The sequence below is a fragment of the Amblyomma americanum genome, chromosome 7, assembly GCF_052857255.1.
Source record: "Amblyomma americanum isolate KBUSLIRL-KWMA chromosome 7, ASM5285725v1, whole genome shotgun sequence".
NCBI lineage: Eukaryota > Metazoa > Arthropoda > Arachnida > Ixodida > Ixodidae > Amblyomma > Amblyomma americanum.
In genome coordinates this window covers 9063091-9082119 of record NC_135503.1, presented here as the reverse complement: position 1 = coordinate 9082119, position 19029 = coordinate 9063091, and the positions used below count along the sequence as shown (strand labels likewise).

Sequence of the window (19029 nt, the reverse complement as noted above, 5' to 3'; positions counted from 1 at the left end):
TTTTACAGTGTGGCCTATTGCTGCCACACCCTTTAGATTTTGTAACCACCGAAAAGGGGAGGGGCTTCACTGTTACACAGTTTATGAGGCGTGTCAGTGGGTTCCCTTTATCCCGTGCATTTTTAAGTGCAGGCAATGGTTGGCAAATGCAGAGCACAGCACAGGAGGCGCTGCGTTTGCAAATCAGTGGAGAGGCTGAGCTATACATTTGCTACATCGTTTTCATGATGCAAACACAACTGTAAAGGACCTGTTATTTGCACTGCTCACTGTACTTGACCAAAACTCCTTTAAACTGCACTTTATAATGGCTTGCAAGCTGCACCAAAATTTGTGGCAGGTGCTCTTCACATTGTGGGTACCGCATTCCCAACAAATTGTGCCATAATGTGCCCATAAACAGAAGCAATGGACACTGCAATGCTGCTAAGGTATGGATGATTTTGGTGTGTATGCTGCAGCATACACTGAAATTGAAAAAAAAAAAAAAAAATCTGAGCACTCTAGCTGCACTTAATTAGCAGTGAGAAGCTGGCAACTTTTAAATTTCATGGAATTTGTGTGATTTGGCATGCATTGTAGCAGTAGTATAAAGGAGACTATGGAATAATGCAGCAAGAACCACGCACAAGAAGAATGAACAGCTGGGGCAAGAAAAAACCATCAAAGGCACCAACATATATATGGACCCAGCTGCACTATTCCCAGAGGAAGCATACTAATGTTGTCATTTTTGTCTTGAAAAGCTGGCTTCCGACTTGTGAACTACCACCCATTCTGTTCCTTCCTGTGTCAGCTGCAGTCTTGAGTTGGACCTACCCAGGAGCTTTGCATCAAGCTTGTTTTCTGCAGTGTGTGCCAGAAGCTCTTTCAAAAAGCAGACCAGGTAGAGGAATGTGTGCCTGTGGACATCCGGCACCATTTGGGAAACAACCTGCACAGAAAGGCATCCAAAGATTGGGTTTTGATGTCCTTGACAAGGTATTGACTCTAAATTGAAACATACAAAACAAGGTAACAACTGTTGAATTGTTCTCTGGCCATTCAGGTCAAGAACGAATTAAGTAGCTTCCGCTTTGGAAATGTCAAATTTAGCAATTTGCTGCACTTCCCTTAAAAGGACAAGGTCACTGCCCAATTTTGATTCCGCCAGTCACTCCAGTTCCAATCCTTAAACATATCAAAAGTTGAGCAGGGACAGCAATTAAAACTATTTTCGAGATTTATACATGAAATGTAACCAAATTTGGCACACATATGTAACTTTTTATGCAGATTTCATAATTGCATATTATTTTAAGCTATCTGCCACAGTTGCTGAGCAATTACAATTAAAGCCGTCCTAAAGTCATCCATGGAGCGTTAAAGAATCAAAGTGAAAGTGCACAAGTTTTTTATGTCGGCACGTTCCTAAAGCCTTGTTCTGTGCAATAAAGCTATTAGTTCTTTTTTTAGGACCCCGGTGCTCGTGGAAATAAAAATTAAAACCCCAGCGTAACTTTCAAAATCTCTTTCATATGCACATAGAAAAAAAGAGCTTTATTGCACTGCTCAATGTATCGGGATTCACCTGTAAAAAAACATTCTATCATTCATTATGAAATGCCAATGGGATGAGTAACAGCAACCGCACAACAAGTGAAAGCTGAGAAAATCGAACAAAAATTATTCCCTTGTTGCCTCATTTATTGCTTCGTGTGCTTTTGCTTTTGGCCAAAGAAATTTGGCAATGTAACCAAAGGAAGCTCTGATCTTTTGATCTCTCTTCTTCGTGGTGATACTAAGATGGTGGTGCTTCGTCATGGGGAAACCAGCAGAATTCGTGATGTGCTGAGACCATCAGAAACACGATTCGCTCACAATTTTCGACAACCAGACATAAAGAAAAGAACGTAATTTTCTAAATGTGTCCTGCATATTTTGCTATAATTTTTTGGCACGAGAGTTGGAGAAGAGTTAATTGAGAAACAAAATTTTGGCTAAATTAGCCATTTCATTTGCTACATACCTCCTTAAGTCAGTCATCAGCACTTATGCACTGCCATGCATTCACGAAGGGCTGAAGGAACTGAAGTCTAATCAAAGTTAGGCAATGATCTGTGACACAATAAATGCTACAATATCGATGGACACAAGTAATAAGTGCAACGACTTCTTTTATGAGCATTGCTACAGCGATGTTTAGCCTTTTCTTGAAACCCTACTCTCAATACTCCCCACAGAATATAGAGGCCGTAAATTGGCCAAATAAATGACATATCTGTTCACTGTTTGGCAGCAGCTAGCAAGAAATATAAATGCATTCTGCAAAATAGTTCACACGTGAAATTCAAGGCCAAGTTCATGCGAGAAAGTGCAACCTACTTGCTTAGAAAGAATGAAGTTGTTTGAGCAATCAAGGCAACGTTGGTAGCAGGCATAAGGAACCACAGGCTCAGGCAGAGAGTCCAAAAATAGCAGAAGTGCTTCAGCCATAGAATGTACACTGCCCGCTAGGGAATATATCCTGCTAAGGAATGCACATGTGAACAGTTCTGAGGCACTATTAGAGAAACACTGCATGGGAAATGAATACACTCAGCGAGGAAAACATTTGGAAATGCTTGTCATTTTAGACCTACATACATGTGCTTGTACTTGGGGTCCCCGGATAACAGCACACAAGTCATTGTACAATCAGCTAATGCATGCCAGTAGAGTGAAAAAAGTTGGGCGAGTTGGTACATATTCATTGTTCACAAAAGCGCAGAAAACACGGACAAAAAAGAAGAATGGACAAAACAAGCACTTGTTTTGTCTATTCTCCCCTTTTGTCTGTGTTTCCTGCGCTGTTGTGAACAATGCCAGTAGGGCTTTCCCACCATAGTTAATATGCAATGCAAGGCTGAGCAATTGCCCCAACAGCAAATGTACTGAATGTACCATAAGAATATGACTTTAGTGCCGTATATTTGATAACTAATATACAAAAACTTCTGTGTGTGTAAGGGCAAAAAAACAGGTCTGTAGAAAAGTACTTCATTTTCATTAGCAGTATACTCCACTGCACAATCGATACAAGGCGAAAAAGTAGTTCTTTAGACTTTACTAAATTTAATTATCAAGTAGATAAAACTAGTGGGGAAGGACACTAGATTAATTTTTTCCCCAATAACAATCAAAGAGTAGAAGAGACAGCTACAAAATATTGGTGCTAACGTGTTGCACAACGTTTCTTCCTTGTTGCCAATTCTGTCTCGCCTGTACAATGTTATCTAGAGTTGAGCATTTATGTGTTGGTACAATTACTCTTGCACTACGCATTAGTCCTGCATGCTCTTCTTTTCAGTTCTATGCCCTGTGTAAGTTTTATATTCATGGTGAGTGAACATGGTGGGTGAAGTTTTATATGGCATGCAATTTTTCTATCTTAGAAGTCTGATGCACCAAATCAGCCCACAAGTCAGGCAGTATTACAAAACAGCAGATGCAATGAAGCAAATTCACTGATGTCCCTGTTCGATTAGATAAAAATAAAAGACTACACATCCAAACTGACCGCCGCCATTGAAGACCATCCAACGTTTTAAAAATGCACTAGCCGACATTGTATAATTAGGAGCCTAACAGATTGTACATTGTATTTTGCTAAGTTGCTTGCTTTTGTTTAATGTGTTACCCATTTAATCACTCCCCTCTGTCGTGCCAAATGGCCCTGAGGGTATTAATAAATGAAAGGAAATGAAATGAAGGATACGCAAGTGACCATCAAGGCGTGCATCGAGGGCATCTCTTATCAAGTGCAATTCCCAGCTCAGACCAGACTGCTGGAAAAGGTCATCCTGGGGACAAAGTAAGACATAAGCACACATGAAAGCAGTTAAAGGTGCACTAAAGAGGAATCTGAACTCGTCTTTTTACCGTGGGAACTATATCTACACATTCCGGGCATTCTTAGAAACTTCGAATTATTGTCCTGTGCGGCCAATTGCCCTAATTAAATCGGATTAAACGTCCCGGCTCCCGCCTTTTTTTTTTTAACTAAAGGCCGTAGGTAGGAGGAGTCAACCAACGCGCCAGCCAGTCCCGTGGTGGCTTGCCACTCTGCCATCGGCGGAGTGATACGTAAATCAAAGAGTCCACATGTATTTTTATTTCTGTGGGCCTGATTTGTGGCTATATTTTCTGTGACTGAAACTGTTTATTCACAGAAACCTAAAAAACAAAATAAAAGCAAGAGTGAAGCCGCCACTGGACTGGCTGAAACGCGTTGACTCCGCCTACCTACCGCATTGAGTTAAAGAAAAAAAAGGCAGGAGCTGGGACGTTTAATTTGATTTAATTAGGGCAATCGGCCGCACAGGGCAATAATTCCAAGTTTCTAAGAATGCTCAGATAGAGCTCCCACGGTAAAAAGACGAGTTCAGATTCTTCTTTAGTGCACCTTAAAGAGTATCACAAACAGTTTTACCTCTGAAAGCTTTCTGACAAGAGTGTACTGCTTGCAATAATAAGTTAATAACATATTCGAGAGCATACCTATATAGCCAATGCAGCCAGACTACTTTGTATAACTTCACAAAGCATCTCTGAGAACTTGATGGCAACCACAAGGTCACGCAGAAAGGCAAGAACAAGCATTGAAATACGCTGTATTACTTCCGAGATGTAAAACGACAGCAGAATATCCTATCACACCACATCACCAAAACTGTTTGTTCACACTTTTCTTTGTCCAGACACACAGTATTATGCTTCTCCTCAGAATAAAAGATACTGCAAGAGATTTATCTTTTGTGCACTGTGACACAGCTTTTTAATGAAGAATTACAAGCGCCATATGAGTGAGCCAGAATGTACTCGTGCAGAAATGGGGGCTAGTTAAGAGTGCGAGCATTCAGATCCAAAAACTGATGCTATGCTTTACAGTTACATGACAACAAAGCCATTTTGTTGTTGTGCGTACAAGTTCTTTAATCTCATCCATCATATATGATAGCAGTTTACACCCACATCCACAAGGTCACACCGCCGACAGTTCGTTACCAAGCCTGCCACGCCTTGGCTGCCCGAGTGCTGCCATCTGCATGCAAGGCTTTTTTTTCTTTTACAAAATTCTTGATGTTGCATTATAGGCTGTGTGAACATTTGTACTGCTGTCAAACCCCTGAGCAAAGTCATTCATGCTGAGTGAATTTCTGCCGCTTTGGCTCAGTGGTTATGGCGCTCGGCTGCTGACCTGAAAGACGCGGATTTGATCCTGGCCGCGGATGCCGAATTTTGATGGGGGCGAAATTCTAGAGGCCCGTGCACTGTGCTATGTCAGTGCGCGTTAAAGAACCCCAGGTGGTCGAAATTTCCGGAGTGCTCCACTACGGTGTTCCTCATAGCCTTAGTCGCTTTGGGATGTTAAACCCCCATAAACTGTAAACCATTCTTTTACACTGTGAATTTGGTTCAACAAAATTCACAGTTCAAAATAATGACAGCTTATTGCATTTCACACTTGTAAGCATGCAAGCCTCAAAAATGAGTCAGATATCCGAGAAAATCCTTCCATCAATGCGATTCGAAATTTCAAGCCATTTGCAGAGCCCTATTTGCTATGCAGCTTTGAGAAACTGAGAAGTGGCTACTCCTGAACCTGGAGCCCAACTTAATACTCAGCCAATCCTAAAATACAACCCCTGTGGATTGGACCGCTGTCACTAAATGCAGGTGGACAACTCTTCATGCTTCCTAGAGGTCTGCCGCTTCCCACACCTGTGCTGCCCACCTGGGTGAGTCCATACTTGTAGAGGTGGTCAACAAGGAGCCACAGCTCTTTGGGTACTTCGAAAGGCACTGCCAGGAGGCCCTCTTCACAGGGGTTCCGTTCCTGCAATGGCCCCAGAACAGCACCACCAGTGCGGAAACTCAAAGAAATGTTGGCCATGAGGCTCATTTCCAGTAACTGCACAGGCACGATACAAGTAGCTGGCATGGGAGAACAATGGCCACAGTTCTCAGCATAGCATTTTCGTGTAAGCTGTTTAACCATAGGTAAGCAATCTGCCTGAACATTAATGAGACCATTGCAGCAAATACACTGCAAAGTGTTAGTTTTTTTTACTCTCTCTCTCAAATTTGCTTCACTACTGGTACCTAACAGCATAGGAAAAAAACAGGAGACAAAAGAAACAACACTGCCCCAGTTGTTTTAAACACTCCTTGGGCGATGTGGATCACAGAAGTAAATGACCACTTACTATTTTCAGCAACTGCTCCCGGCCAAGCTCTCGGACAGGGCACGGAATACGTGCCAAGGCTTCAAGGGAGCATCCATAGCAGCTTGGCTCATACTCTCCTGACACAGTCACGTGAGCCAGCAGTCAAGAAATTCACCCTGCTATTTTCATGTGGCACACAGCTTATCATCAGACACAAGGACGCCACTTGGAATAACAAAATTGGCAGTTATAACGACAAAGTTGTAAGAAAATATATGCCCTAAACATCCCTTGAAAAATGGCAATAAACTCTATATGGATTTTAAACTCCTTTTTTGTTCAGCCTTCTAGCATACTGATAAAAAACTTCAAAATAGTTATATCTAGCAGAGGAAAGAACAAAAATTGTTATGAGCTCATTACATTAGACAATGTACCTTCAATGCAGAAAAAAAGAAAGCTGCTAGAAAGATTCATTATTCAAAATGGGCAAAATCAATCAATATAGAACAGTGCTGTGCACTCATCTTGAACTTATATTTTGGCTGCATGTTTTTCTCTTCGTAATGATACGTAAGACCTTACTATACATGTATCACCACGCGGTATTCACCTACAACTGCTAAATAATTGATATCAAATTTTTCCTCTCACTTGTTTCGGTTTCAACAACCAAGCAATGTCTATGACGTCAAAGGTCTGTATAGGTCACATGAAGCATGAGAAAAACTGTGATATAATCAGTGCCTCATCGTTTTAATTCACCGCAATGCTAAAGCTAGCCTGCCTCAAGAGCCGGAACACAATGAGCAAAGGAGCAGCAATAATATTTCAGTGTTTCTCATGCTTCACTTGAATGACACAGGCCTTTCATGTCACAGTCATCGCTCGGCTGTTGAACCGAAACAGGTGAAAGGAAAAATCTGATTATAAATTATTTAGCAGTTGTAGGTGAATACCAGGTGGCGATCAATCTATACTAATGTCTTGCACGTTATTACAAAAAAAGAAAATGCAACGAAAAATTAGGAGTCTATACTTCTTTAACTCTACAACAGACACAGTTATGAATCATACTTCCACACCTTCCTGCTCTCATTTTTAGTCTACCAGCACTGTTCTTAGCACATTCTCAATGGCCCCTAACAAGAGAACAGAATTCTAGCAAAAATAAAAAGCACTACAAGGAGCAGTGCGCAAATTAAAGGATATGAAAATATCTTTCCCGCGTTCCAAGTGCAGCACCAAAATGTCTTCGAGAGTGTCTGAAGCACTGTTCAGCTGCCATGCTGTCCGCTTGTCCACACACAACTCTAAAGACACCTGGCACGTCTCACCTGACAAAACGAAAGCAGGCACCTTCTTGAGCAGCATTCTTGAAGGACTGAACACACCACATGCAACTCCAAACAAAATTTGAAGCATATGATTGTTCCGGTGTCCAACCACAAAAAACTATAAAGTATTCTGTGAAACTTGTAGAAAAAATCTTTCTGTATGTATCATCATCATCATCATCAGCCTGACTACAAAAAAAACAAATGATAAAATAAGGAATGTTGGTGGAAAACTGCAAAAAGGCAATGCATGATGTCCATGAGTAAACACAAATGTCTCACCAGAGCAAAACCTCCATACACAAAAGGTTGCCAAAAAGGTGGGCGCACAACCGCATCTTTGGTCTGTTCCCACATGTTTTTTCTTCATTTGGAAAATTTCCACTAGGGTTAGTATAACAATGATGCATGTGTGGTGCAAGTACTCTGGAGTGATATAAATTAGCATGCCTGCAACGATTAAGTAATACTCATTGACAACTAATTATTATAGTTCGATAGACATTTATTCTGCATCATTGCTATACTGACCCTAGTGGAAATTTTCCAAATGAAGAAAAGAACATGTGAGAACAAACCAAAGATGCAGTTGTGCACCCACCATTTTGACAACCTTTATTCACAGTCTGATGCCTAAATCTTCAGCTACTGAACAGGCACCTTCGATGTTCACCTATCAAAAATCATTGCTCCTGGCATCCTCTTTCAATTTTAGCTCTGGAACACCACTGCAGGCCTTGGTGAGCTTACCTGCCTCGGGCTTAATAATTCTCTTTCGTACTAATCATTACCTCAAATCATTAGCAGAACCAACAGAAGTCATTAAGTTGCAACAAGCTGGGACATAGCAAGAAATAACACTTGAATGAAAAGCTTCAAATCAGGTCCTGTGCCATGAATGATTGTTAAGTATGTAATGGAAAATGTAGCATGAATATTTTGCAGCAGCTGCAAAACCTATACCTGGCTTGATGGCTCCCGATGCAGGGATGGCCCGCAGCCATTCTTTGCTGTATCTGCCAGTGTCCAGCTTTTGGCGGAAACAGAACTCCACTGGAACCTGCGCCAGATAGCATTTAAGCATGCTTAGCAACTTTTCTACCTTTCGAGTTAGCCAGTAACCACAACGCAACTTACCTGCCCAGTGTTGGCAACTGTAAGAGTCTGCACTTGGCTTTCCATGAAATGCAGCTTTTCAAACTGGACCTGGAAAGTAATTTCAATATAGTTTCAGAGTGTTTTGATGAGTGCAGAAGTAGCAAACAAGTCTTACAGTATGTCACATACAGGTGATGATGTATAGTCGAACTTTGTTATAGAGAACAGGTAAAAAATCGTAAAGTAATTTGATGTAGCCAAAATTTTTAATACAAAATTTTGTCAAAAACGTATGCAAGAGTAGCGCAGTTTAGTCAGTGAAGGGATGGCAACTCGGGCTATGGTTACTAGGGAAACAGGGAGACATTTTTCGAAGTTTTAGCAACATTGCAACGGTGCTTGCGGCGATTCCGATGGCCGCAAAAACCAAGCGCCAGTTGCGCTAGCTTCCCTGCACAACATTGCCAGCACGCAGCGGCGCAGGCAAAGTGCTAGCTAGGGTGGCTTCCCTGCAGTACGGCCGTGGCGCATGGAAAATGTATGTCAGAGCTAAAGCTATCACCGCTTTCATCATCTCCTTGACGGCTGACAAGAGTGCAGGATGGTTACTACTAGGCTATGACCACCCACGCCGCTGCTTCCGGGGTGCTGTCGACAGGTGTGATAGGCGTGAACACGTGTTGACCGCCTGGCTACAAACCTTCTATGACGCTGTATCTTCCGTGGAGCTGCTAGCGAGGGCGATATATGAACATTAGTGAGAGATGAAAGCGTGAAACTTGGTGCGGACATTTGCCACATAATCACTAATGGTTCGTGTAGTGCGGCGAAACCTGCTGCCTGCCATCCGAACGGGTGCGTTTTCGCACAGGTGAGTCCGTTGTATCTATTATATGGTCCATCGCGTTTGACACATAAAGTAAAAATTGCATGTTTGTTAAAAATACTTAGGTACAGTTCGATATAGCCAACAATTTATAACATCTGCGTTCATTATGTCGAGGTTCCACTGTAGAGTAATGAACAAAAGTTTGTGGGATGTAGATTCATAGAAAAAAAAAATATATTTTGGGTTGCCTCGCAATTTTTCCAGAGGATGGAGCAGACAAGCACCCTCATGTCTGTATCCCTTTTATTTGCCTGCCTTGCTTGGCCACACAGAAATGCATTTCTTTTTCTGCGGGCCCGCATCCCGCAAACCTCTGTCCATGACTGTGCAGTCTTCGTTAAAAGTAATGAGTTCAAGGGGTTTGCTTCTAAGCTTTGTAGTGCAGCTCTTGTAGCATCCATGGATGTCCTAGCTTTTGAAGATGGGAGGACAAGAGTTGTTCTCATTTTCAGGAAATTTGGGACCTTGTCGCTACACAACAAACCACACAGCAGTGTCCAGAAGCCAACCCTTCCAGGGCCCTATACTTTTGACAAAAGCTGTACATTTCAGTCAAATGTGTGAAAGGTGCGAAAGCAAAAACTAGTATTAATGGTAAATGTCCAAGGGCTCATGTCACATTGGGAAGATTTTTTTCTTTTTTTCCCCAGATTAGAGACATGCCCTGGCAACTATTTCACCAATGTCCATGAATTTATGTTAAATTAACAAAAGCACATTTTCCATTAAATACAAGTTAAAACTCCCCAGTACAAATACACTTTTCCAGTCCTTTAACAACAATGTTATAAGCAACAGGTGCAGATATCCTTTCCACCTAAAACTAGCAGGTAATCAGGGTCAGGTAGGAGCCACTTGCCTCAAGCCGGTCCACGGCAACCTGAGGCAAGAACTCGTTTTCCAACTTGTCCAGCTTCTTCATGATCTCCTCATAGATGGTGCGGTAGCGAGCTGAATCAATGACCTTGACGCCCACCTTGAAGAGGGCACTGACTGGTTTGTGATCACTGAGTGTGAACGATTCATGGGAGCTGTAGCGCAGCTGCTCCACATGGGGTCCCTGCAAGGGTCAACAAGGAACCCATTTAAGGTAGCCTTCAATGCATGACTGTACGTTCATGGTTTTAGTGACTAGTGACTAAAAACGTGCTGAACATTATGTTAAACTTCTACTATCCTTGTACATTTTTTTTATTATTACAAAAATGTCTGTAAACTGTGTATTGCTTTCCTAGTTTTTTCGTACAGATAAATAAGCATGCATTGAAGTGTGCCGCCTACCACTGCCAAGTAAACGGGGCACAACCTCTGTCCAGCCACTAAGCAGCTTCTGGACTGTGCCCTCCAACATCTATTTGTTTATTTATTCATTCATGTTACTCGTAAAAGCCCTGTGAGGGCTTTTATGGGTCACATGAATGGGGAGGGGGACAATACAACCATATTATTAAATGCGATAGGTTTTAGAAAGAACGAGTTCAACAATGAAAAATATCCATGAATAATTAAAAGAGAAGACATAAAACGAAAGGAAAAAAAATAAAAATAAAATCCCTGTACATTTCCATCAGAGTAAATCAGTTCTTGGAATTTTTTATGTCAGTTTCAGTAGCAATTTCCGATGGCAAACTCCACTCAATGATAGTATGAGGAATGAATCAGTTAGCATATGATGATCAGTGGCACTTTATGCGTTACACTTTAAAACAGTGATCCCATCGTGGAAAGATGACAACAGGTGACTGAAAAAAAAAAAATGTAAAAAGGGTGAATGGCTTACTGCTTACGGGGTTTAATTTCCAAAAGTGGCTCTGCCTGTGAGGGACGCCGTAGTGGAGGGCTCCATAAATTTTGACCACCTAGAGTTCCTTAATGTGCACCGACACCGCACAGTACAGAGGCCTCTAGCATTTTGCCCCCATTGAAATATGACTGCTACAGTGTAAAGGGGTGAATGATGATAAAGCTCATGGAAAAGTGTTATACCACTGTCACACTGTCATTTCGATGGTCCTCGAACAGATACTCTATTGACTCAAAAGCCAATCGAGCACTTCTAAATAGGTGGCTCCAATGGCCATTGAGTCAATAGTCTATTGAGTCAATGGAGCACCGCATAACTCTATTGAGGTCTCGAAGGCCTCTGAGCGAGGGCTTTGTGCAGTCTCAGACGCATAGCGTACACAGCAACAAGCTGAAGAATAAATTCACTGCAGTATCATCTCTGAAAAACATGGGACTTCATGGAAAAACATGGAAGTTCATTTCAAGAATGATTAATATTAATGTAAAGAATTAACATTTTGTTTTTAACCTTTTCAAGTCAAACTTCTGAGCTGATTGCTAACCATTGCTAGCATGCCTGCAAAATCATTGGCGGCGATAATGGCGCCACGACACCTTGGTACGAGATGATGGAAACTCTTGACAGTGATTGAGTTTGCCGTGCAGCAGCGGCACAACTGCTTCGAGGTTCGACAGTGATTGAGAATCTCAAAGGTTCTCGAATCGATAGCGTTTGAAAAGAGCCCTGGTAACAGGGGTATTAGACAAGCAAGTATATGGCGATGTGATAAGTATTCCAATTTGGCGCATTTTTTTTTTATTGCTGAGATGCTTGTGGAAGGTGAGTAGCCTGAAAAGATAAGTCGTACAGCATGGCTCTACAAGAATTCGATGTTAGCAATGATGTAGGCTTGATTAGGGTCCCAAATGGCCACAGCGTATTCGATTTTAGGGTTGATTAGAGTGGCATAGGCAAGTTCTTTTACGTGGATAGGTGCGTGTTTGAGGTTATGATTGAGAAGACTAAGTGAGCGGTTAGCAGATGCTAGTATGAGTCAATATGGTGACGCCATGTTAAGTTAAACTGAAGGTGCACCCCAAGGTGCTTATATGCAGGTGTCAGTTCACAGTATTGTTACAAAGATGATATAGCAGCCTCACGTTCTAGGCATGACCTTTGCTTGCACACTGCAGAATGAGTAGTTAAGGAGTGCTCTGCTAACTTCAGTATCAACATCAACAGCCTCTGTTACCTGTCTAAATGGTAGAGGGTCATAGGGGTGAAATCCGCTCTTAAGGGTAGCTTTGGCTTGCACATCACAAAACAAGTAAAAAGATAACAACACAACCAGAAACCACAACAGTACAAAAAGCTAAAGAAAAATTTGAAAGGAAGCGACACTCAAAAAGAAGACGCAAAAGCACAACTAACAAAAACATTAAAACCAAGACTGAAATTAAGAGTGGCCGATAAGCTCAATCAATTAAGGCCTGACTACAGAACTTTTTAAAGATATAATTCTGGTGTACTCGATGATGACATTTATTTGAGACACATAATATTTATTCAGAAGAGTTGAAAATGCATTAGATACTTTTTAAATTGTATAATCAGTCCCAGTAGACTCTACCTTCCTCCACAATTTTTAATGTCAGGTTGTGTCCAAGGATAGCTAGTTCAGAGCGAAAGCTTCAGGCTTTTTTTCATTTCTCTTCATGTTTTAGACAAAAAACCCTTAATATTCAATTAAACACCTTATACGAGTTGAGCCTCCTCAGTAGCTTTAATCACCTGCTGAGCACAGAGAGCACAAACAGCAAAGTTCAATATTCGGGGCTGCATTGAGCTGGATTCACAGAACTAAGTGTGCTGAAACTGAAAAGCTGAAAAGCACAACTAACAAAAACATTAAAACCAAGACTGAAATTAAGAGTGGCCAATAAGCTCAATCAATTAAGGCTTGACTACAGAACTTTTTAAAGATATAATTCTGGTGTACTCGATGATGACATTTATTTGAGACACATAATATTTATTCAGGAGAGTTGAAAATGCATTAGATACTTTTTAAATTGTATAATCAGTCCCAGTAGACTCTACCTTCCTCCACATTTTTTAATGTCAGGTTGTGTCTAAGGATAGCTAGTTCAGAGCGAAAGCTTCAGGCTTTTTTTCATTTCTCTTCATGTTTTAGACAAAAAAACCCTTAATATTCAATTAAACACTTTATACGAGTTGAGCCTCTTCAGTAGCTATAATCACCTGCTGAGCACAGAGAGCACAAACAGCAAAGTTCAATATTCGGGGCTGCATTGAGCTGGATTCACAGAACTAAGTGTGCTGAAACTGCTCCTCAAGCAACCGCAGATGCAATGGTGACAATGAACTCATCAAGATATCAAGCAGCTATTATACCAAAAATGAAATATATTAAAGAGCTTTGAAATCCTTTGAATTTGTGCCAAAACGCTACAGTAACAATGACGACAGGAGAAGAGAAAGTAGAAGTACAAAAGTGATCGTAAAATATAGTTTAAGCCGCCTACAACAATACCAGATATAACGATATATCACTTATAACGATCAAATTCTTTAGATTTATCCATTCTCCCATTGCCCCTATGTAAAGATAAACCGTATACAATGGTACAATTATCAGCAGAAATAACGGACACAGCGATAGGATTTTGAATATTAACAGCTCGAATAATAGCGCTTGCCCTGCGTCTCTTACTTGTGTCTTCATGCGCTATTATTTTTTTCTGTCTCAAATAGTATGCACCATCTAGCCCAAATTAACGTTCTTATAAGCGATAGGGTTCTGGCTGCCCGGAAGGTGTTTACGACGAAAATTTGTCTCAAAGTTTGATAAAAAATAAAGTACTTTGAAGCGAATGGCATAAAAACTCCGCGAACGGACCGGCATGGTTAAATCCATGGGGGAGTGTTGCCTAAGGCTTTGGAAGCCAAGCGCTATCGTAGTCACAATCGATGGAGGGAGAGCTTGCTTGGCGGCCGCTGCAGAACGCTGTCTCACACAAACATAGTTTTCACCCGTTTTTGTGCGTTTGTGAACTGGGTAAAAAGTCACACTGACTAAGCGTAAAGCAATATCTCTGAAACCCCTCCCCCCAATTTTGTCGTTGAGATTGTTGAGAATTTAGTTTTTTTTTTAAGTGCTAGGTTTTCTTGCGCGTTCCCCCCGTTTCGAGCTTTCCGCAGTGCAGACCTTGAAGTGCGCCAAGATACTGTGCACGGATAACATCCGGACATGTTTATCTTTTGATGGGAGCTCCGGAGGGGGTGGCTCGCTTGGCAAACTTGGCAGAGTGCAAAGACGAGTGCCCATGACAGGAGCGCCGGTGGCAGTGGCTACATACTCGCGGGAAGAAGTGGGTGCGTTATTTTTGCTTCTTCTGCCAGTCCAGATATAATGACAATCAGTTATAACGATCAAATTTTCCGGTTTTCTCAATATTGTTATAAGTGGATAGCACTGTATAGGCATTTTTTTTTCAAGCTTCCTTGGAAACAAGAGATGCATTGTTATAGCCCATCAGCTGTCAACAGCATGTCACACCACTAATAAAGCTTCCATCTGGCTAGTCTCTCCAGAGGCTCAAAAGTGGTGCAATGGTGCCTAACTCACCTTCCAGAGGATACGATCACACCAGGCTGGTGCCCGCTGTTTTTCGCTCATGTCCCACTGCTGGGTGCCTGGGGCATATTTGTACGTCGGCCGAAAAGTGACTGGTCCCTCTATGTAGCCCCCGAAGACCTTGCCCTGCTGCTGTTGCTGCCGCAACTGTAGGCCCGAAACAGAGGAATCATGAGACTGCTGCCCCACCAGGGAGACTGCACGGTGCACAACAACTTTCAAACAGCAAGGTGTACGACGAAACAACAAAAAATTCAGTGGGACATTAGGAGGCTGCTTACCATCTACAATTCTTTCCTAACTGTTTCTAGACACCACCAGTCACATCAGTGGCCGGAGCCTCCACAACTAATAATCATTCCTTCTTTTAAACTTCTTTTTTGCAGGGGGTGTTGGGGAAATGCTTCGAAAATCATCAACAGGAGACTTTTTTTATGAATGACATTCACAACCAAAGAGGAGATTATAAAATACATGGAGCGTTAGCCTTATTGGTACATCAATGCTGAATGGTTTGTATCAGTTTTCTTGAGACAAGCCAGTTGTTCACATCATCAAATATAAACTTGACCACAGACTCATTATACTCAGCCATTAGAAAGAGTAAATGACAAGTGCAGTCAAACCTTGATATAAAACGAACATGAATATTACAAATTATTCGCTACATCAAACTGTTCAAAGGCAATTTTAATAAACACGTCATTTTCGCTTGATATAGTGACCGCGGTTGGCCCTAAAAGGTATATATCAAACCTCATAGCGACAAGCGGCACCCGCTCAGATGGCAGGTGGCAAGCTTCGCTGCACTACACAAGTAACTGTGGTGCCGCAAGTGTTCACGCCAAGGTGTGTGCTTTTATTTCATGCCAGTGTTCAGATCTTACACTCGCCAACAACGGCACAGAAGATATAGCGGCATGGAAGGTTGGTAGCCAGCCAGTCAGCATGCGCTAGGCCTCTTGCACTCGTCAACAGCAACCCAAAAGTAGCAGCATGGACTGCTGTATCCATTGCAGTAAAGATCTTGTGCTCATATTGCTGTCACGGAGACAGTGAGAACGTCAATAGCTTTTGTTCTGACATATGATTTTCTATGCGACAAAGTTGTGAAGTGGGGAACTGATCCTCTGCTGCTCGGTTTTCAGGGGCCTCCGGAATCACTGTGAGCATCTTAGAAAATGCCACTAGAACTAGGAAAAAAGGCCTTCCCATTTCTCTAGTAAACATTGTCCTAGTTACTGTCCCTTCAGTGATTAAACTGCATTGCTCTTGTGTGTGTTTTTGATGAAATTTCATATAACAAATTTCGGCTATATCGAACTATCATATTTTAAGATTTTTATGTGTTCGCTATAACGAGGTTTGAACGTATCAGCCTGGATTACAGCCTTTTGTTTGCAAAATTTATGAAATGCAAAGCCTTTGATATTTGTTAATACTTCTTCATTAAAAACAGAGAAAAAGCTCCGTCAAATTTCTCCTAAACCACGCTAGCATGTAGTGTGAGATTTTGAAACACAAGTTTCATATTTCCAGCAGTTCTTGCAGGTAAACTCTGGCAGATTCTATTTACACTACATCATCATCATCATCATCTGCCTGACTACGCCCAATGCAGGGCAAAGGACTCTCCCATGTTTCTCAAATTAATTAACTTAATTAACCCTGTCCTTTGCCAGCTGCGCCCACCGTATGCCCGCAAACGTCTTAATCTCATCCGCCCACCTAACTTTCTGCCGACCCCTGCTATGCTTGCCTTCTCTTGGAATCCACTCCATTACTCTTATGGACCAGCGGTTATCTTGCCTTCGCATTACATGCCCTGCCCAAGCCCATTTCTTCCTACACTACAGAAACTTTCAAAACACGCATATGCCTGTGCGATTAATGTAGAGATAAATTTTTGTCTTTAGAGGAATATTTTTTTTTTGTGCTGTATAAGGTTTTTCTGCACCAGTTACACTGTTAAAAAAGTTTTTTGCTAATATTTTACTGTAGCACAGTTTAACAACATTCACACTAACTGCAAGAACTTTTCACAGGAAATACCAAAAAACAACCTCCTTTTGTTTTGTTATGCAAGCAGTTCAGCCTTATGCACCTAACAAGTTGCAGTTCTTGCAGCAGTTGTGGCTGCAAGAACAACTCACAACTCTACATCTGAACACATCTACCTGTTAGTCATGAGTGGTGACAAAATATCTGAAGACCAAACAAAAAGTAATAAACCATGTTATGTGTAGAAAACTCAACAATGTCAAAATTAATTGCACACCTTTAGAAATAGCCACGAAAATATCCTTTTAAAATTCTCTCCTTTTTCTCAGGTTCCTTTTGAACACAAAACAGACAAAAGCCCAAGATTTTGAAAATGTTCTGCTTTCTCCTGGTTTTATTTAAAGGTCAAAACGGACAACATGAAAAATGGCCATAAACTATTTGCTCATAAAGAGCATTCACAAGACTAAGCTTACCATTTTCGCTCTCCTGTTGGGTGTCTTTAATTCAAGCAGGATTGAGTAGTGACTACTGGCTCATGCATGACAAAACAGACCACTGCAGCAGCAGCAGCAGCACAGCCTTTCTTGTTGATAGCCCCCATAATTATTGTTTTTTCCAGTAAGTTTCTCTGGAACTCCCATTTAAGAGTGTTGCCTGATTGAAATTTTACCAGACACTGATCAGGCTTCAAGCTTTTACTATTTCAGACGTTCTAGTAATCTGTTAATTTAAAGACGCGAGAGCATTAGGCTCCTATTCTATAGAAATCTGGGGTTGTCGGCGGTGTTGTGAGTCATGTGACGTCATAACCTGCCCAACATGGCAGGTGGCAGTAATGACTGGTCATGAGAGGCTGCTCGGGGAAAGACACCTAGGTCTCACAAGCCACACTGGTGACTGTGTTTGAAACAGCCACTTGCCGTGGCAGTGGCACAATGCTTAACTGCACCACTGCTCTAGAAGTGGCACGAGGACTCCCTGCGATCTATGAAAGTAAAGGATGACCAATTACACATGTGTAGGCATGTACACAGAGCCTACGTGACAGAGAAGTACTTGCGCGGAAGGGATCTCTAATGCTATCACATTGTACTCTTCATGGTAAATTAAGCGTTATGTGAAGGTGACAGAAAGGAAGCATTCGTGTCTGCGAAGTAATGCATAAAGAGGACCCCAACCCGCAGAAGGGACCCACTAGTGCTATCGCATCATACCTTTATACCCTTAAAGGGACACTGAGGAGAACTCTATCGGATTTTTTTCGTTACCAAAATCTAATAGTTCGGCATTTCATGGCTTTGTTGCCGCTTGTCTGGGAGCGAAAGATGCATTTATTTCAAAGAAATTTGGATTCGAAGCTAAAAAAGTTTTTCCCGCCGCTCCGATTCAAACTCGAGAACTCTTATGACGTAACGGAGAACTCTTATGATGTCATAGGACGGAGTGACGTGAAACATGACGTAAACGCAGGCTCCGTGATTTCTGGTGGCTAGCGGTGCGGTCTACCAGCTGCTGAAATGAAAGCTACCGCCGCCGCATGTTGAATGCATCTATCGGGGGTAGCTGCCGTCGCTTCGTTTACGTTTTCACCGGCGTCTTGCCAGCGTTACGATGGATCCCGTTCCCAAAAATGACGACGTAGTTCTCGCAAAAACTCTGGTCTGTATTTCAGTGACCTCAGCCCCACATAGCGTGCGTTGCTTTTGAGGGAGCACGGTTAGGTTAGGCGCCGGCGGGTCATTTCCCGCTTCCTCAGTGAGCAGCCGTTGCAAACTAAATATCATAACCCCAGTGCGGGGAGTCGCGAGGGGCCAGGACAAGGTCGGCGCATTGCAACCATCGGAGGCTGGCCGGGGATTTGGGGCCAACGAATTGCGATTCCTTGAACGGCGCGGAAGAGCCAAGTTATTTATCTTTTTGCGACAAAAAACGGGTGGGTGCTCAAGGGCGGTCGCGTTTAAAGTTGGCTGCTTGAAACTAAAGCCGGCGCACGACGCTTCAACGGCTTCAGCTAGATCCAACGGGTCCACTGGATCGGGCTCTCTCGCCCACTTGCATGTACCTTCAGA

General features: G+C 42.1%; 1 protein-coding gene across 1 annotated transcript in view; it reads right to left on the bottom strand.

Moving 5' to 3' along the window:
• Positions 1-19029, bottom strand: part of Ocrl (Oculocerebrorenal syndrome of Lowe) — a 34738-nt gene that overhangs the window by 933 nt on the left and 14776 nt on the right. Inside the window, exons 11-20 of the mRNA XM_077630991.1 lie at positions 14948-15103; positions 10372-10572; positions 8663-8731; positions 8489-8585; positions 7401-7525; positions 6228-6338; positions 5756-5857; positions 3737-3821; positions 2365-2492; positions 820-934 (exon numbers count right to left, since the gene is read on the bottom strand). Of these exons, the coding sequence (XP_077487117.1) occupies positions 820-934; positions 2365-2492; positions 3737-3821; positions 5756-5857; positions 6228-6338; positions 7401-7525; positions 8489-8585; positions 8663-8731; positions 10372-10572; positions 14948-15103 (1189 nt within the window). The remainder of the gene's footprint in view (positions 1-819; positions 935-2364; positions 2493-3736; positions 3822-5755; positions 5858-6227; positions 6339-7400; positions 7526-8488; positions 8586-8662; positions 8732-10371; positions 10573-14947; positions 15104-19029) is intronic.